This window comes from Vulpes vulpes, chromosome 4 (assembly GCF_048418805.1).
Source record: "Vulpes vulpes isolate BD-2025 chromosome 4, VulVul3, whole genome shotgun sequence".
NCBI classification, from domain to species: Eukaryota; Metazoa; Chordata; class Mammalia; order Carnivora; family Canidae; genus Vulpes; species Vulpes vulpes.
The window spans coordinates 84,753,560-84,774,798 of record NC_132783.1 but is presented as its reverse complement, the minus strand read 5'-3'; the positions used below and the strand labels follow the sequence as shown (position 1 = coordinate 84,774,798).

General features: G+C 41.5%; 1 protein-coding gene across 11 annotated transcripts in view; it reads right to left on the bottom strand.

Annotated features, from left to right (window-relative positions):
* Positions 1-20,965, bottom strand: part of KAT6B (lysine acetyltransferase 6B) — a 186,531-nt gene extending 165,566 nt beyond the window's left edge. For 3 of the 11 annotated variants that reach the window (XM_072756285.1, XM_072756288.1, XM_072756291.1), the window contains exons 1-3: positions 20,221-20,350; positions 9,299-9,368; positions 5,358-6,235 (exon numbers count right to left, since the gene is read on the bottom strand). In XM_072756285.1, coding sequence (XP_072612386.1) covers positions 5,358-5,978 — 621 coding nt within the window. In that variant the 5' untranslated portion in view covers positions 5,979-6,235; positions 9,299-9,368; positions 20,221-20,350. Of the gene's footprint in view, positions 1-5,357; positions 6,236-9,298; positions 9,369-19,114; positions 19,490-20,220; positions 20,379-20,534 lie in introns of those variants that run through there. The other 8 variants (XM_072756282.1, XM_072756287.1, XM_072756289.1 and 5 more) reach the window with 7 other exon arrangements.
* Between the last annotated feature and the right edge of the window lie 274 nt (positions 20,966-21,239).

Sequence of the window (21,239 nt, the reverse complement as noted above, 5' to 3'; positions counted from 1 at the left end):
GCAGCTCCAGTACCAAATATGTCTAAGATCCAAAGAGTTAAAAAGAATGTTTAAGACTCATTTTCACAGTCAAAAATCCTCTGACAAAAAAAAAAAAAATCCTCTGACATAATGTTGCTACCTCACCTGAAGCCTGTTTCATTAGAAGTCTAGACAAGTCCCATCTTGATAAAAGCTCCAAAGTAGAACAAGCTGTCATGCCTCAGAGTACAACAGAAAGACTCATTCACTCTTCATTTTATCTTTCCCTTGACCCGACTAACTAGTTTGAGACAATCCAAGTGCTCTTTCAATAATGCCTCAACAACTGGTATTATCTGCGCACAAAAGTAGTCCTCGGATAGTCTGCTATTTGGAAGAACTACTGAGGCTTAATTGCAGAAACAACATAAACTTCCAATATTTTTCCTTCCCTGACCCGGATACCTGATAGCAGGTATTTGGTCCATCTACTCTTCTACACTGTAATAGGTGTCTGTCTGACTTCAGTCATTCTAAAATAACTGACTTTCATCCATACCAGTTCCAAAATTCAGGTTATACGGAAGAGTATATTTGGCAATGTTTAGGGCCTTATCCAACTTTCAGCTGAATACACATAGCTAAGCACTCTTTTGAGAAATGTGACATCTGCAATACAAAGGACACCAATTCAAAGGAAAACTAAGAAGGTCAACAGAGAGGAGGACACTTGGATTCTCTATAATTAGCAGATAAAAAATATACACATTTCTGCCAAAAAAGATCCAGAGTCTGAGACTATGAACAATTCCCCTAGGGCCAAGAGACTTCTGGAAGCCTGCCACATCAAAGAACAATATGGACTAGTGAATGGTCCTTCACAAAGTACAAGCAATTGGAAAAGTCCCAGAGAAAGACAAGGAGGGTCTCTCTCTGGGGCAGGGATAATGGGACTGGAGAGGCGAGGATAAAGTATAGAACACCAAAGTAAGGGATCTAAAAATAATGTCCTTTTATTTATGGCATTTACACAACACAAGAAAGTAACGTATAATACTAATCTTATATTTACGGAAATATTTCATACTAATAACATTGCCAAAAGCCCTAATAAAACATCTCCCTAAAAGGGAGTGGGGGACAAGCAGAATAAAAAACTGAACAAGCCAGGACCACAAGTGATTTTTAACAGTATTGTCTCTCAGCCCCATTTTGGGTCATCTGTGTTCCTTTTTAAACTCATCTTCTTTTTTCTTATGGACAGTATCATTGTTTTTGTAATCCTGTTTGAAGGCTTCTGCAAGATTCTGATAGAGTTATTTCATTTCTACAAGGAAATAAACCATCAAAAGCCCTACCTGAGAAGCATCTCCCTTTCCAACTATAGCAGCCTAAAATCAGAGTGCCTGTAGTATGGATATACTGGAAACAATATTTGATATTTAATAAATTATAGCAAAATATCCCCAAAAAAGTGAAATACCATGGAATCTGTTTAAAATAGAACTAAACTGATTTCATAAAAATGCTAACGCCCAAATATTCAAATGGAATCTTAATGCTACAAAGTGTGTGGTGATAAGTGAAGTCTCTCTTAGATTATTTGACTTTCCAAAGTCCTCATAATCTGACCTAATTGAGCTTTACCACTTTTAATGAGAAACACTAATACTATCCTTTAGGAGTTCCCTCACCAAGTAAAAGATAAAGTTTTATCTTCAGTGGTTTAATTCATTTCCATATCACCTCACCAAAGAGAGCTTTCTTAAATAAATACAAAGAAGTTATGCTAAGGAGCCAGTGTGGTAATATCCAATTTGAATTCTAGACTATCAGAAGATGTGCAATTACATTTCAGAAAGGAAGGAGCCCTTCTATTTTAACTTGCATTGTATTCCTCCTAGCAGCCATCCATAGGAATGATGATGATGTTAAATCTAATTAGACACAGATTTACCACTTTCCTTACTGCTTTCCCGTATCGCTAATATTATAAAATAGTACCTGCTTTAAAAACTGTAATAAGCTCACTGCAACTACCAAATTTAAAATCCCAGAAATCTACTTGTTGAAGAAAAACCGCTTCTAAGCATTTGAGGAAATGGAAGAGATATTTTTATTGTTAATAAAAAGCCAACACTGTTGACCAGTACACAGCCCAGCAGTAAAGACTTATGGAGTCACACCGTCTCTTTAGAATCTTGGCTTCACCACTTACCAGCTCTATGAGTGATCTTGAGCAAATTACTTAGGCTTTGAGCCTCAGTTTTTCATGTGCAAAATAAGGATAATAATGCAATGGCCCTCACAGTTACTGTGTAAGTCAAGGAGATAATAAATGTAAAGCACTTGGAATACTGCCAGCATTTAACACTTAAGAAATGCTAGTTTTTATTTGTACTATTTTTGGTTTCATTTTCACAATTAAATGAAACTACTCAGCAAAAGTAACTAGAGTAACAGCTTCTCTGAGACATCAGTTGGCTAAATTGTGAGATTACTCCATCTCTGTACCAACAGTTGTCATTTATATCATAAATGTCCTCCCACAATGCAAACTCTACAGATTTCTAACACATCAAGAACGATGATAATCTGCCCTTTGAATATATTAGAGAAAGTCCCATATGCACAAAACCATAATACAACCAGTCTACATTCAGACCTAAGTTCAGCAGCTATAAAGGAATAATCATTAAAGTCAACAATTAGCATGGTTTTAGTATAAGAAACAACAACAAAAAAGAAACAAATATTTTCTACAGTACTAAAATATTCACATTGGCTATTTGACATTTTGGGTCCATTTGAGAATCTGACAAGATAAAAACAAAACAAACAAAAAAACAGAACAGACCCTAACCCTAGAAAAACATGTGACTACAGACGGATTTATATGGAATTTCTGGGGATCTGTGGTCTCTCTATCCCAAGCTCATTCATGGGCCCAGGTTAAGAATTTCTATTACATTTACTTAGCAAATCCACATGGTTGTAAACTATCATTTATAATCTCAAAGGGCAATACTGCATTTTTTTAAGGTTTTATTTATTTATTCATGAGAGACAGAGAGAGGCAGACACAGGCAGAGGGAGAAGCAGGCTCCCTGCAGGGAGCCCGATGTGGGACTTGATCCCAGATCCCAGGATCACGCACGCCCTGAGCCGAAGGCAGACGTTCAACCACTGAGCCACCCTGTGCCACCCAGGTGTCCTGCAATATTACATTTTCAAGGAAAAATGACATTGCAATATATAATACAAACAATACAACAGCTTTTGGTCAAATGGACTTGAAATGATATTTATTTGTTCTTTTTTAAGAATTAGATGATTAAATTAATCCTGCAGCTCATCTCCAAATTCCATTAAGAAAAAATTTTAGGATACATTTTCTCTGTTTTCTTTGTCCTATGATGATGCTAACTGGACAATATAAAAAGATCAGCATCATAGAAAGAACAGTAACAACTGCATGCTAAGCAATAAATCTGTTCTCAATCCTAGATACTTTCAGACATGAATTTTCCTTTAGACTAAAAATACTTCCATACAGATGCTGCATGAAAAAAATGATAAGGTTAGCAAGAAATGATGGGCAAGGTTAAAGAGAAGGATAGGAAAGGGGCTGTGGAAAATTTGTAGTGACTCCTATCTCAAGTAAAGATATCCCCTGGATCACAAATTTACTGAAACAAACTATGAAGTTGCCTAAAGCTGCCTGAATTAGTCCATGTACCTGGTAATTTAATTATAAAACCTTAATATACCGCAGGGTAATATACAGGTTTTAAAAACAAAGATATCCAAATCTATCAAGAAATGGCTCTGCATTCCCTTAAGGAATTTCCCCATGGCGTATAAGCTTTTATAAAAATATTTAATGAGAAACAGAGGTGCTTAACATGGCTGTGTCAGACACAGGAATTAGGATTTGAGTCACTCAATATATTTTTTGAAACAAATGTTATTAAAATAATTTTTTCTTTTTGCAGGTTTACTTACTTCTTTCTGTATGCCACATTTTCTTACAAAGAATTGAGGGCTGGTTACACAAACACAAATACCACCAAAAGATAAAATAAATTTGAGAAAAACTAATAAAATAAAAACATGATTAAGAAACAAATGCTAAGATTTAGATTAGTCTGCAGAAAGCAAATCACCTGATTCTACCCAGTTTCTGGAGCTGGGCCTCTATCAGCTCTAAGCATGGAGGGAAGCAGAATCCATCTCAAGAGCTAGCAGTATCCAAAAAGGAAAAGCAAGCCATCAGCTGCACAACTTTCTTCTTAACACTTGTGTTTCCATCACTCCTAGAAATGGAGTCAATACATACAACCACCCTCTTCTAACCACAATGAAAGGCCTGAATTATTACAAACAATTTGCTGCAGCTCTACTTTGGTTTTAGTTTGGGAAGTAACTTCAATAGCTTTGAAATGAAACAAAAACCCTACTCCAATACCTAAAATTGGAGCTGTCACTTAAGGAGAAATCTCCCATGTGTGTATAAATACTACAGAAATAACATAAGACCCAAAGAAACCAAAGAGTATAAGAAAAGATACAGGATGAGACAAAATAAATATTCACTTTCACCCACTGAGAAGTGGACAATAATAAATGACTTTACAAAGGCAGGATTTGGGTCACACATTAAACCAATTCCAGAAATGCACAGGTTATCAGTATTAACATAACTAGTCTATAGTCTTCTTCCCTAAAAGTAATAATAAAGAGAAAAATTTACCAACTATACCTCAATAAAGCAGAAAAAAATAAATTATAAATAATTTTAAAATTTTAAAAGAGGGGGTGTCTGTCTGGGTGGCTCAGTGAGTTAAGCATCATCTGCCTTTGGCTCAGGTCATGCTCCCAGGGTCCTGGGATGGAGCCCTGTGTCAGGCTCCCTGCTTGGCTGGAAGCCTGCTTCTTCTTCTCCCGCTCCCGCTCCCTCTGCTTGTGCATACTTTCTCTCTCTGATAAATAAATAAAATCTTAAAATAAAATAAAATAAAATAAAATTTTAAAAAAGAAAAATGTACAATGGCCTTTCTTAGATTTTTAAAATATATATGGTCCTGCCTTGATGAAGGAGGAGTAAAATTATCTATCCAGGTCCCTTTAAGCACTCACCAATTAAAGCTTAAAAAACAAATGACATAATCATCATATTCAATTCTTAACTGCCCAGGGAGGAAGCCCTCCATACACGGTAAAACAATACAGAACAATTTATATTATCAACAACACACACATTTTAAAATATAAAAAAGCCTCCTGTAAGGCAAAACAGTTAATTTCATTCAACTTCACTCGGAACTTCTGTCCATATAAAATTTAACTGAAACTGTACAAGTCAGATGGGCATTAACGACCTTCTCTTCACTTACCTGGTCTTTCTCATGGGGTAGAAGGCTGACAGGTGGTAACGAGGATGGGAAAGCACTGGGATATTTGGGAGCCCCTTTGCCATCTAAGCTCCCATAATTGACCCTGTACTGCGGTCCATCTTTCAGTAACCTCCCGTTGTTCACTGCGCGTTTGGCTCCTAGTCGCAGCCGCTGCTGAAAGGCTGGGTTGTTGGTGGTGCTTGTGAGATCACTTTGACTTCTGAGATACTTCTCGATGTTCTTCAGGGAGGAGCCATTTGGCTCCTCAAGTCCTTCAATTGCTCTCCTTAAAAGTTTATTCCAATCCACATTCCGGAGATCATTGCATGATCCCCTAGATCCCTTGGTTGACTTAGGAAAAGTGCCTGGTTTAACTGATGAAAAACGCCCAGGGTTGTCTGGGTCCTTATAGGAGGCAAGGCCTTTGTTGGTGACTTTGAGAACTGAGCCATCCTGAACACTGAGTTCCAGCTGCTCAGAGACTGTCTTCTTATCCAACCCGTGGGAAGTGCTGACTGCATGGCAAATTCTCTCTTCAGAGGGCCTTTGCTTTTGCTTTTTTATCTTCTGTATAGCTTCAAGAATCCACTCTGTATAAAGTGGGTTTGCAAGTTTTACCATGGTTGACAAATGACTTCTTCAATACCAAAATTACCCATAGAGGTTCTCCTTGTATTTAACAGAACTTGAACATTTAAAAGTCACTTACAACTCAACAAATGGGCAGAATATTCCAGACCTTATTAAGCAAAACCTCACAAACATCCATCCTTAAGAGATTAAAAACAGGACACACGGGCAATGTTGATAGATGTCTATTTGACCAACGGGAAAGACTGCATTCGGGCGAAGAACATCTTTCACAAGGAAATCAAGACCTTAAAGGATAAAAAGGGGGAAAATGTTCTTAATAATGGAACTGCTAAAAATAAAAGACTCTTCAGTATTACTTTCCAGATGCAAAAGGACCACAGAAGTAATGACAGGCAGGTATTATGTAACAAAGCCACATCTAACCAGAAATTGGGTCACAGTCTGAGAAGGACTTTTTTTTAGGATTTTCACTAGTTATTTATATGAAGTCACTTACAGGGCATTTAAAAGATCACATTTAAGTTACTTAATGGATTAACTCTTATTGAAATGAGTAAGTTTACATGAGTGGTTCAAGATAAATGTCTATCATAAACATAAAACCAACCTCAAAGAACAAGTCTATGAAACAAAAAAATCTTGTGAAAGTACAATTGACCCTTGAACAACGCAACAATTTTGAGCACAGAGTCAAAAATCTAAGTATAACTTGACTCCCCAAAAACTTAACTACTAGCTTTCTGTTAACTAGAAGCCTTACCAACAACATTAACAGTTGATTAGCACATGTTTTCTATGTTATATTATATACTGTATCTTTACAATAAAGTAAGCTTGAGAAAAGAAAATATTGTTAAGAATATCTTAAGGATGAGAAAATACATTTACAGTACTATATTTATCAAAAAAGTTCCACGTATAAGAGCACCCACACAGTTCAAACTCATGCTGTTCAAGGGTCAACTGTATATTAACCTTACTTCAAGAAATCTTAAACTTGAAAAAAAAAAAAAAGGCAGTAATCCTGATTCTTCTATTTCAGTTAGATATCCTATTTCCCAAGTCTCACATGTAAGAAAATTTCCCATCTCGCCACTTCCATGGAATCGTATCCGCCAAAGGGTCTGTGACACTCTCTAACCCACAGGTTGGAAAACTGAAACTAATATGGTAACTTAACCCTTCACCTTTTAAAGGAAGGTTCATACAAATCTGATTCCAGGTAAACAGTGGTATGGCTCTCTGAAAGCCTCCTGGTGAACACCAAAACCACCCTATATCTCCAATCTATATTTAGTACTCCTGCAAAGAACACCAGAAGAAAGTGCCCTGGCTGGGGAGTTCAGTCAGATCTGGGCTCCAATCTCACCTTCCACTGATAATATCCACATCTGCTCTTTTTATAGTTTCAAGTTGACAGACTCTCTTCACATGGAATTTGTCATCTAATCTGCCAAGACAATTCTATGTGTAAACTGAGGTCCAGGGGAAGATGGAATTCACTCAAGGTAACAGTCTATAGTAAACTTAAAGCTAAATGCCATTACCTAAAATCCAAGTCCTGTGCTGTCTTCACCACAGGAGCCACAACTGCCTCTGCAATCAGACTAATGATATGAATACCAGCTCTACCAACCACTAGCAAAGAAACCCTGGGTAAGTGAAGCTTCAGTTACCTTACCTATAGGACAATAATAGTATATCCCTCACAGAGGATTGTTAAGAGAATTAAGTGAATATATCTAATATTCAACATACCATAGCTATCATCACTTCCATTCATGCAAGGTCTGTACACTTTGAAAAATATCTCATAAAAAAAATTAAATTTATCTCTGGTTATTTATTTAATGTACCTAAAAGGGAGAAATAACATCTTTCCTCAAAATGTTAGCCAGATATAATAAAAAACATAACATTTGCTCTGTTGCTGAAAAACTGGGCCACTGAACTATACTTGCTCAGTCAGCTTGAAAGAATCAGTTTAAAAAGGACTGTCCTCTTTGCTGTCAGGAAACTGTAGATTCACTCCATTTTTTTCCCCTCGGATTCAGAAACTTGGGGCTAACAGGACTGTAGAGGTCATCCTATCTAATCTCTAGCTATCCAGTAAAAGATCCCTTGTTCAATAACCTCAACAGATGGGCCATCAAGTCTTAAAATACTTCCAGGGATGGAGAACTTGTCACTTTTTGAGGCAGTTCACTCCACTGTTGGACAGCTCTAACTGTAATATATTTCTTGCTCACAAGAGCCAAAGACTGTCTTCCCAGAACTTCTACCCTCTAGTCTTGATTTCCCTAGAACAATCTCGAGAAACTCATATTAGTTATTTAATATGACAGGCCTTCAAATATTTGAAAATGAGAATCTATGGAAAACCATTAAAATTGAATTCTATTCTACCTCCAGCCCTTCTTTAGACCACTCATATTCCAATGCCTCAACACCTCCACATCACATGGTTTTCAAGTACTTCCTTCTTCTGGTTGCTTACTAGTTTGGGCTAATGCCCATCTTAAAATCTGGCAGTCCAGGCATTATTCAAGCATAAATGTAATCCAATGTTACGTGAACTTTCTTAACAGTGTTGCCACACAATTGACTCATGCTAAGCACACAGTCCAACTAAAAATCCCAGACCTTCTTTCAAAAATGCTGTCAAGCTGAGTCTTTCCATTTCCTTCCTTGTGCAAATATAAATGCTGGGATTTAAAATTTATTACAGTTCAAGTTCATTTTGTTGGTTTGAGTCACTCTTCCAACGTATTAGATCCTTCTGAATCTTAATTCTGTCATCTATGTCATCTGCAAACCCAAGAAGTGCTCCCTTTTGTGTCATTATATAAATCATTGAAAAAATGTTGGACTTGGAATATGGTGTGTGTTTAGGAATGAAATCACTGGCTTTCATAGTGCAACTACTTTCAAGATAGAACATGGGAATCATTGTGTGTTAGTAAGTTTAGAATAGGACACATCTTTCCAAAGTAAAATGGTTTAGGGCAAAATTTCATTAGAGGACATTTCACTATGTCCAAATAATTATTTCATCTTTCATCATTTACTTAGGATGAATCAACCAATTTAATTTGATTGCACAAAACACAACTGTAGGAAGCAGGAGAAAAGGTCACAGAAAAGTATCCAATATTGCAAAGGTGCTCTCAGGCATTTGGGTTACACAAGTAAATGAACATACCTTAAAATAAAAACTAATAAATACTTAAAATATACCTTCATGGCAAGCTATTACCACAATCTTTATACACAATCAAAAGAATCGTTTGTATCCCTTACCAACATATTTCAATATCTTAAAAATATAATAAGATAAGGGAAAATACCAGAATTGGAACTCCAAATGTATTAACAGTCCATGACAAAAAAGAGGATTGTCCAGATCTTCACGCAAATCTGCCAAAGGAAAAAGAGTAAATGTTAAGTTGGGCATAAAGACATCCCTCAAATTCAGGGACAGTTTATGGATCTTCACAACTATCTAATACAAATAATGAACTTATTAGCACTTTTCACTAAAGGGTATTTAAGAACATGTAAATCAGGACGGGAAATGAAGCCCCAAAGCAGTACTTAAATTTTGTTCTTCTTTTCAGAACAAACATGTTTTCCAAATTTTAAAAATCAGGTTGTGACAGGGGTGCCTAGGTGGCTCCATCAGTTAAGCATCCAACTCTTGATCTCAGCTCAGGTCTTGATCTCAGGGTTGTGAGACCAAGCCCCCCGTTGGGCATGGAGCCTACTTTAAAAAAACAAAAACAAAAACAAAAACAAAACAAAACAAAACAAAAAAACACCAGTACTGTGTTAGAGTCTAAGAAATAAGCGCATCATGGGGGAAAAAATATTGGAATTACTCAAATAGCCAGGCAGGTGTAACATCTTGTCTGAAAACAAAAAAGTCAAGTGATGTTTGAGGCTCAGTTATTAACTTTCCAGGAAACATTCACTATTTGTCCCAAAGGTCACCTGGCATCTACATACTGACTGGATAATCAAGATATGGCCAATAACTGCACCTAAGAGAAGGATGTACCAGTTTCCACGAGAGTATGTACTGACACAGGTCACATTTTAGGACAATATTGATCATTTTCACTTCAAAGTCAAAAAAATAAATTTAAAACAACATTGTGAATAACTGCATTTTGATCTTATACAAAATCATCAAGCAACCTTAGATCCTTCTTCTCCCCGCCCCCAGCCACACACACCCCACTCCTCAATTTAATCTCAAAATTAGCTCTCATCTGACACCAACCAACAGAGTTAATTAGGCAGAAGCAGATGTAACTCAGCAGCTCCATGCTACAACCAGAATCAGTGTTAAAGCGCATGCGCACACGCACGCGCACACACACACACACACACACACACACACACACAGAGCCAGGAGAGGAACAAAATCAGTAGTCTTTTATCTGTAGCCAATTCTCAACTAAACACATGTATATTACCTACTTTGTATATTATCCACTGCAAATTTTTTAATCTTAGGAGAGTTTGTTACTGACATCCCACTGGCCCCACTATAAATTGGTATACTCTAATAGCTTGAAAACCTTTTAATTTTAGTCTAAGCAGTATCTAACTATAAAGACAAATCTAAAAGAAAAAAAAACACGTAATTTATTCAAAAGCCAAATAGGAATGCTTCCCCCCCCCCCCCCGCCCCATTTGGAATTATCTATACCACTTCTCTTTTTTAGAGCACTAGGATTTGTTTCACATGTAGATAGGACATTGTATCAGAAGTACAACCCTAAAAATCATTATTCTCTTTTCATTTTTTTTCTATAAAATTAAAGTTGGACTAAAAGGCTATCAAAAAGAGAGTGAACCATTCCAAATTAATTCTGGGGACTCATGTTACATCAAATTAAATTATTCTATTTTCTAAGGTTTTGAATCACTTTATTTTTAACTACAAAATAATATCAGTAAATTATACGGTTGTATGGATGTATTTACATCATTCATTACAAACTATTCTAAACAGATCTAGAGAAATGCTTAGTCCAACACGAGCTTTTGGCTTCATTAGTATTATATAAATATCAACACTATTCAGAAATATTCATGTCAGCATAAGAGGAGTCAAAATACCCTGGATCATAAATATCATGTGAAATCTCCTCAAGGCTCTCACTAACGTTGTGTGTTGTTTCAAAATCAATGTCATAACACTCGAGTCATGTTATAGATGAGCCAAAAACAGTGGCTAAAAAAAAAAGAAAGAAAGATTAACAATAGAGTTTACTCTTTTGTCATTCTGGGTTTTACTTGCTAAGTTATTTTTAGCTCTCTCACTTTTATATGCTCCTGGATTTTTTCACAGCCTTTTATGTAACTGAGTGAGGAACCACAAATCTTCTGAAACAGAACATACACTGCTGAAGGGAAGAGACCTTAACTTTTTTCCTTGTATAACCACCCAGCACAGACTACTGGCACACTCGTTCAAAACGGTGTCCTCAGTTAACAAGTATCTGCTGTCTGACGACGTCAAACATCAATCCATACGGTGGTATTTGTTAACTTCCAAGTCCTAGATACATCTATTTCCCTGAAAATTGATACCTGAGGCCTCAACTATATGAACTGGAAGGAGAGGTTACAAATACTAATCAAAGAACAAGCAACAAAATTTACCAAAATATTCACTCTATGCAGCCCTATGATAGGTGCTAGAGGCATAAGAAGCAATTCAGAAACAAAGCACTGGTAGTTCTTCAAAAAGCTAAATAGGAAATTCCCATAAGACCTCACACTTCAACATCTAGGCATATACTCTTATGAACTGAAAACAGGTACTCAAATAAGTACACATACACACCTGTTTGTAACAGCGCTATTCACAATAGCCAGAAAATGGACCTAGACCAAATGTCCATCAACAGCTAAATGGAAACTGGGTGATGGCATTAAAGAGGGCACATGATGGAATCAGCACTGGGTGTTACCTGCAACTGATGTATCCCTGAACTCTATCTCTGAAACTAATAATATACTATATGTTAATTAATTGAATTTAAATAATTCTTTTAAAAAATAAGTAAAAAGTAAAAAAAATTAAAAAGTTGAATGGATTAACAAAAGGTGGTATATCCATACAGTGGAATATTATCGAGTCATAAAAAGAAATGAAATACTGATACATAGTACAGTGTGGATGAACTGTAAAAACATGCTGCAAAAGAAGCCAGAAACAAAAAGTCATATATGGTATAATTCCATTTATGTGAAACCTCCAGAATAGACAAATCCACATGTAGAACATAGATTGGTGGTGTCTGGGGAGTGGAGGGATGAAGAGAAACTACTTAATGGGTAAGGGATTTTATTTTAGATTGATGAAAATGTTTTGGAACTACAAAGAGGTGGTAGTGACACGACATTGGCAATGTACTAAATGTCACTAAATTGTTCACTTTAAATGGTTAAATTTACATTATGTAAATTTCACCTCAATAAGTCATAAAAAGGGACTCCTGGGTGGCTCAGCGGTTGAGTCTGCCTTTGGCTTTCGGCTCTGCCTTTGGCTCAGGGCGTGATTCTGGGGTCCTGGGACCAAGTCCCACCTTGGGCTCCCTGCATAGAGCCTGCTTCTCCCTCTGCTGATGTCTCTGCCTCTCTCTCTGTCTCACATGAATAAATAAATAAATATTTTTTTAAAAAAAAGGTCATTAAAAAATAAAAAGCACTAACCTGGTACCAACCATTTTCTGACACCTACTGTAGACCAGGCACTTTACACAGATTATCAGTACCTATACACAGATTATCAGTAAACCATAAAACAACTCTTCGAAGTAGCACTGTTACCCTGTTTTGCACAAGGAAAACTGAAACATGACTTGGTCAAGGCTTCAGACCACCAAATCATAAAGGATTTTACTTGAGATGCTAAAACCTAAACTCTTTCCTGTGTCTCCAATGGCTTTTAAATTAGCCTCCTTGGATCTCTTAAGAGAAAGTGCCTGGGGTATCACCCGCAGATGCCCCTGGGGGTTAAACACTAGGGCCACACAACTCCTTGCACCCAACAAAGGAGCTCCATTTTAAATATCCCCTTCATAATGGGTTTCTCCTTAAGATTCACTTCACAGAAAGGGATCCTGGCTACAGAAGGAAAAAAGTCTGGAAACCACCATGACTTTATCTGAGTGGGTACAACACCCCTTGGATGGATGGGACACAAACTGGACCTTGAAAGACAAGGCAGAAGTTGGATAACCGCCTGGGGTTCTTTACCCAAATGAAAATTCAAATCCTTCAGGTCCAGTAAGAACTGACACCTTCTCAGAAGCTCTACATCCCTTTTGTCTATCAGGTCGCTTTTTATGATCATAATATTTTAGCATTCATTTTCCACTTTGTATTATGCTCGTTCGTGTACTGACTTCATCTCCCTTACTAGAACTGTGAAAATTCTTAAAAACAGGATTCATGTTTGGTTTCACCTTTGCATGTCCCTAGATTTCCCAGGACCACCGCTTGAAAGTAAGAGGGGAGCTGTGCCTTTTTGCTAAGTCAATGCATCAGTGAATGAATGAAGGGAAACCAGCAGAAAGCACAGGAGCTAAGCATGAACGAGCCTAACAAAAGAGACACCAAGTCCACATGCGTGCCTAGAGCCAGTACATGTTGAAGAGAAGAAATAAAGTTGGATTAACAAAAAACAGGCTGAGCCGTGTGAACATGACAGATGAAGTAACAGGAAGCCCATGCAGGAGCAGTGACACAATACGGCATAGTCAAGTGCACCCACACACATGCACAAATTTGCTGAATGTTTGACTCACTCTGGCACTAGCATCCGTCCAGGATAAGCTGGAAGGAAGGATGACTGAACAAACTAAAGCAACCAGTACGTCATCTCTCCCAACATCAATCTTGTTCAACGTATATTTATGAGTCTAACTCATCAGCAAGCCCAGAGTAGGCACTCAACAAATGTTAATTGAACTGAATATTTAATTCACCATTTTTTTGGAATAATACTAAATTCTTTCTCACTACTCATTAACATAGAGTTTCCAATTCACAAGCTAATAATGTTTTCCGAGGATTTCTAAGAGGCTAAATCACCATGAAAATTATCATTTCAACTAATACATATTATATTAATTGGAAGTTTAATTTTTCATGTCATGCTCTCCTAGTTGACAATATCCTTGTTATGTCATTAAACTATAATTGTGTAAATCTGCTTCAACAAACAATAACTGAACCATCAATAAACTATTATGGCTTCCATAATCCCTAGCAAAGATTAGTTTCAACATCATCATCACAAATTAGTTGAGACATGCCCCAAATCTCCTGGTGAAGCCCAAGAATTAGGTTTGTATAGTCGTCCCTACATTTAAGTGCTCAATAGTTTCAGTCTCTAAACTTTAATCACACTGTTAGGAGCCTCACAGGAAATTTGATCCCTTGTAAAACAGAGGATTTTAGAGACAAGATGAAAAGTCATTTGAAGTCATCAGGCCTTTGGAGCCAGGGTACACTGATTAGTAATGATGATATTATAACTAAGCACTCTCACTTAAGAAATAATCAACTAAATTTAGAATGTCTTTTTTTGGCATTTAAAAATTCCTATTCAACCCTAGATTTCTTCCTAATTATAAATTAGTTTTAACCAGGCTTTAATGACAAAGACTGAGAACATATTGAGAAAAAAGAATCTGACCTCTGAATTTTTACAAGATTATTTTGAAAATACAGATCATGAGAATTCTGCATCACCTTTATTACAAACGTCTTCAAACAGAATATACTATATAGCCTGAAAACCAATTAGGGTTCTCCTTTGAGAACCCCAAGAAAATTATAGATCTATTTTTTAAAATGAACACATGTACATACAGACATGTGCATACAATTTCAAGGATTTACAGGACCTCTATCACCTATCCCAAGACTCCTTAAGGTCCACTAACTAACTTTACTTACTTTAATATAGATGGAGAAATCAATAATTTTATGGAGTTTCAAAGAAACTATGTGTGCTTTATTTTCTTAAGAAAGATTCTATTTGACAACAAAAGAGAGCACCACGGGGTGGGGGTATAAAGTTAGAGGGAAAAGGAGAAGCAGACCCCTCACTGAGCATGGAGCCCTAAGCTGGGGCTAGAACCCTGGACCCTGAGATCATGAGACCTGAGCAGAAGGCAAATGCTTAATCCACTGAGCCACCCAGGAGCCCCTCTGTGTGCTTTAATGAGGACATGTTACATTACAAGTAAGAAAGGTACCCTCATTGGTTTTGGATACTCATCAAATCGGCTTCTGAAATCTTCATTCAATAAGGAGGTATGCTGTGATGGGACATACCTAGAGAGAGTTCAGGGATCAAGTCCCCACTTTGCCAGCTAACTAAACTGTGGAATACTGGACATGTTAATCAATCTAATCTAAGTCTCAGTTTTGTCCTCTGTGAAAAAGATTATACACCCCTGTTTGGCAGAACTGTTAAGAGAAATAATTGAAATAACAAATATGAAAGAACCAAAGATGGTGGCAGACACATAGCAGGAACACAATAAAATGCTAGCTCATAAAAAGAAAAAGGGTAATACAGTCAGCTGGAGACCTGTAAAATCTAATCTGGCTGAACTTCTGTCTATCTGACCATTTTCTCCTAAGAGACAGGGGAAGTCAGCACCTGGTCCTTAGTTATAGTTGCAGACAAGTAAAAATTCAAGACAGAGTTCAGAATAAAGTGAACAAAAGCAAAAATAGATTTGTAATGGCAAGGATGAGGTCAAGAACGATGTATTTTACTCAAACATTTTTTTTAAGGTCAATAAAGCTTTTAGAAGAGAATACCACATAGGAGAATATCTTCTTGACCTGGGGGTAGGAAAGAGTCTTAAAACAAGACACAAAAAGCACTAACCATAAAGAAAAGACCAATAAATTTGACTCCATTAAAATTAAGAACTTCTGTTCATTAAAAGACACCATAAAGTGAGTGAAACAGCAAGCCACAGAATAGAAGTAGGCATTTGCAACACACACATGACGAAGGATCTGTATCTAGAGTAAATAAAGAACTTCGAAATACCAATAAAAGACACAAGGCCCAATTTTTAAAATAAATAAAAAGGACAGACGTGGACAGAAATTTTACAAATGAGGAAATCCAAACAGCCAATAAATATATGAAAAGCTATTCAAAAAAAAAAAAAAAAGCTATTCAACCTGGTTACTAACCAGATAAATGCAAAGTTTACCAGATTGGCTCATTTGAAAAGCTAGCACATCTGAGATTTGAAGAAGACAAGAAGCAATGGAAATTCTCACAGATCACAGAAGGGAGTGTGGTCTGGTATAACACTTTGGAAAACAGTTTGGTATCTAGTCAGGTTGAAGATACGCATACCTCACGACTAGAGTGACACACAACTCATCATCCAGACACTTTTGAGAATTAAAGATGTTATATTAGTGGTTACACTGCGACAACAGGCATAACCTAGGATAAATGGTTATAAATGGTCACCCCGCCTATGAAATAGCAATTCCATTCATAGGTGTAGGCCTTAGAGAAATATATGCATGTGTGTTACCAGTTGACGGCGACAGGAACACTCATAGCAGCTTTATTCACAATTTCCCCAAACTGAAACAACTCAAATATTCAGCAACAGTAGAACAGATGATTAAAAACAAAGAAGAAGAAGAAGAAGAAGAAGAAGAAGAAGAAGAAGAGGAGGAGGAGGAGGAGGAGGAAGAGGAGGAGGAAGAAGAAGAAAGAATTGTGCAAGATTGTCTTACAAAAAAGGTGCTTTGGAAATGCAAATTAAAGCATTTGAAGAGAAGAAAAATATCCCTTCATCCCACTTCTCCCATCCATGTAATATTACCATTCTTCAAGCAGACTGATCACTATAGCTCACACATCCCCAACTTCCATAAAACAATTTCCTTTCTGCTTACTTTATACAAATACCAGCTAGTATATGCATGTGGAAAACTGAAGGTATTTTATAGAAAACGACCTGAGAGACTGAAAAGTCACCTGTTAGGAATCCTGGCATTTAATAAAGCCAGACCAGTTGGTTAACTGGTATGTAAAAATCCATGAAGATTTCTGAAGTACATTAAAATTACTTACTAAAATTCCTCGGCTACCTTCCCATACTACCCTATTTTACCTTTCATTCACATTATGCCTTATGTCTGACAGTTTCAATCTTATCTTCACAAGATGTGCATGAGATAAGCATTTGGTATAACGGCAACAACAGAACTTCCACTCTACTCAGAGGCCTGGGTATGGCTGGTAGGCAAAACTTACTACTGACCATGTCATCACCACCAAGTCATTCCCCTAATTTCTTGCTTTAATGTTACCACCTTCCTCTAGCTTCTCTCTCTCTCTCTTTCTCTCTCTCTCTCTCTCTTTTTAAGTCATCATTTCACCTCCCCAACCTTCAACCCTAAGTCGAGGTTCTCAGGTAAAAATCTTATCCTTTACTGAAACATGCAATATTTTCCTATTCTTAAAAACATAGAAAGGTTGCCCCAATCCATTTTGATACATATGTGAAGAATTAATGGGTAAGAATGGAATGGATCGAAGTATTTTATTTCGGGGCTATCCCAGAAAACTCTGGGTTACACAAGTAAAGAAGAATGTACTTCATTTACAGTAATAACAGTAACTTTTTTGCAGCACCACAGAACTTACACTATCCCAATATAATTAATTCCCATTTACTACTTTCGCCTCCTGTCCATATACAGGAGAGTCTTTATATACTCTTTACCTTGAATTTCTTGGTACCTCCCTAAACACACTTGATACTTGGCTCATTGGTTCTTTTTTCTTATTTTCCACATCTGTAATTCGTTATCACTATTCTCTCACAACCTCTGCCCAATATTGTGTTTATCATATCCCAATGCCTTCTCCCAAATGCAGGGCTTAAACTCCTTCCTGGGGCACAGGAAACGATCTGTAATCTAGCCCCTCCTCTCCCACAACTTCCTGCAGCCTACCCGTACCAAAGTACTCACAAATTCAAAAAGACACAGTGTCCTTTCCCAAGGTAGTAAGTACTCAGGGCCTCCCCCTGACACAGACATCCTGCCCCACCTTCAAGACTCCAGCTCAAGCTTCACCCAAGAAATCCAGCCAGTCAACAACCTGGTCTCCCAAACGAACACCTTTCTTTGCCCGGGGGGCCCCCACTCCTGGAGCAGTTCACCAAATCACATTCACCCAGAACCACTGCCCAGCCCCACCCTTTTTTTTTTTTTTTTGGTTACACCCGCCTCCTTTTCTCAGTCCCCTGAATCCCCCATCCCCATAAGATCTTCGGCTACAGATATTATGCTCAAGTTCTGCTCTGCTGTCTTATTATCCTTCAAGACTCCAAACATAGCCATGTCATTCTTCCATGTTTTTTTTTAATGCTGCATAGACCCCAGATCTCCTTTATAATTCCAATGCCAACGTACCCAGATACCTGCTTCCCACCCCAGCACCTGTACTTGCTCCTCACATTCCCCCAATACTTCCCCCCCATCCAGGGATCTACTCCGCACTGCGTTCCACTCCTCTCCACACCTACCACACCCAAACCCATTCTTACTGCCCCCACCTAACTGCAATCCCCCTTCCGCAGCCTCCCACCTGCCCTCACACACCCCTCAAATCCCCCTCCCCGTGTCCAGTGTTGCACCTCTCCCTCCCCTCACTCTGCACCTGCTTGCACACCTCCAGTTCTCCCTCCCACCCACCCCCTCACCAGTCTCTCCCAGCCCAGACGCTCACTGGCCCCCCACAGCTCCTACCCGGTCACTCCCACTCAGAAAACCCCTCCGAACCCCCGCCTTCCAACCACTCGAGCCCCGCCCCCTCCCCGGCATCGCCCCGCCCCCTCCACCATCGGGCCCCGCCCCTTGCCCTGGAGGCCCTGCTGAGGGGCGGGGCCTGTCCCTCCTCCCTTTTCCCCCGCCCCCTACCGTCACGCTCAGGGGCAGCCTGACCCCGAGCGGCCCCGCGGTGACCCTCGCGCAGAGGCCTGTGGGAGGGGCGTCACAAGCCCCCGGCCCCCCCCCACCTTCCGCCCCCCTCCCGCCCAGTCTCCTCCCCCTGGGAATGCGCGGGGTGGGTGACAGACCTGGCCGCGCGCCACCGCCACCGCGCCTGCCGGGGGCGCTGCCGCTGCCTGAGAAAGAAGCCGCGGCTGCCGCCTGGAGGAGGTGCCGTCGCCTCCGCCACCGCTGCCGCCGCCGCCAGGGGTAGGAGCTAAGCCGCCGCCATTTTGTGTCCCCCTGTTGTTGTCGTTGACATGAATCCGACATGACACTGATTACAGCCCAATGGAGTCTCATTAAACCCGAGCCGCAGCCCCGCCCCAGCGCTGCTCCATTGGACGAGACTGCAGACACTTAGGGCCACCCGTTGGCCTGCGGGCCTGTCCGTCACGCACACACTAGCCACTCTGCAGCCCATTGGGGCAGGTTCCTGCCGGTCATCTCGCCTCCGCATAGACACACCCCTCGACCCATCATCCCCCCTCCGGAACCACCCCGGGGGCGGGTCCACTGCCAGAGCCAATCAACAGCCCGCGGGGCCCGCCTCTCCGGGGCACCTATTGGTCCAGCCCTTTTTCTCTCTCCCAGACACCGCGCCACCTCTACTTCCCCCTGCCCGCCCCCTCTACCTCTGGCCATGGATTGGGTCTCCTCGCAGGAGAGGCGTTCGGCCTTACAGGCTGCGGACGACGCCAATCAGGGGGCCCTTTCCCTCTCCCCTCCCCCACTCAACCCCAAATCCCCTAGCCCGCAGCTAAAGTTTGTGTGAGAGCTGATCGCTGGCGGCGGCCGCAGGATTTAGGGGTGGGCGCGGGCGGGCGCGCGCGGGCGGGCACGCGAAGTTAAAATTCGAGGTTCTCAGTCGCCAGCTCCCGCGGCGGAGCGCGCGGACGGGCGCGCCGCCCGGAGCGTTCCATCCCGCCCCCTCCTCCACCCTCTCCCGTCCCGTCCCGGGCGACTACTCGCCCGCCCCCTGGCTCGCATCCTTACCCCCCACACGCCCCTACCCTGCAAGCCCCAGGCCGGGTGCAGGCAGAACGATGTCGCTGCAGCCTTCCTCGCCATCCCGTGCCGAAGGGGAGCAAGCCCCTACCCGCCGGGCGTGCACCCCCCGGCTCCACACTCGCCCGTGTCTGCAAGCACGTGCACCGTTCGCCGCTGCCTCCAGCCACCCCGGTCCCCGGCTAACCTCGCCTGCAGCCCGGCCAATCGCTTGCTGCCCTTTGTTGCTGCAGCCCGGGTCTCCCCGCTGCCTTCCTCAGCCTCCGCCTCGTCCTTTGCCAGCCGCCCGGGTCCGCAGCGCCGCGCTCCCCCCGCCCGGGACCCACCGCCGCCGCCTCCTTCTCCTCCTCCGCCTCCTCCTCCTCGGCTCCGGGCTGCAGCGCACAGAGCCCGAGGCAGCGCCGCCCAGCCCCGCTCCCCCCGCGCCGCCAGCTAGCCCGCCCGGCCCGGCCGGGGGCGCAGCCTGGACCCCGCCCGCCCCAGTCCCCGCCCCGGGGGTACCTGCCTCCGCCCTGGGGGGCTCCGCTCGCCGCCCTCGGGGGAGGGCGGGGATGCCGGTGTCCGCGGGAGGGTGGGGAAGCCTGGGCCGTTTGGGGCGGGGAGTGTGCCCGCCAGGGCTGGGACTGAGAGGTGCGGTCCTCGCCAAAGCGCCCCCCCCTCCCGCCGCTCCGGGCCCCAAACTTCGTCCTCCACCCGGGCCTTGCACCCTCGGGTGATCGCGACAGTTTGGGGGTAGGAGATGCCTCGGGAGCTGTGTCTACCCTGATCAGGAGGAAGAGGGAGCAGTGACATTCAGCGACCGCGGACAGGGCACGGCGGCAGCATCCTTGGGTGGGAGTGGGGATGTCAGACGCGGGCAGGAGGGGGAAACTGCCCCCTCCAGATACCCTCTCCCGGCCTGCGAGGAGCTGGAGAGCTCAGAGCTGCGTTCTGAGTGCTTTCTTGGGCGGTGCAGCCGGATGGCAGAGGTGCTGGGGGCGGGGGGAGTGGGGGGAAGACCGCTGGGGGGCCCTTCCCCCCTCTCCTCTAGCCAGCGCTCGAAGGAAGGCTGATGGCGAAGTTCGGTTTTCCAGGCTTCCCCTGGGCCCCCCGAGTTCCTGAGGCCCACATGAGGGAGGCTGGGGCTCCTCTGGCCGCCCAGGCGAGGCCACTCTGACGCTGCCCACATGCCTCCCAGCGCCCTCCAGACTCTGTAGCGAGCGTCCC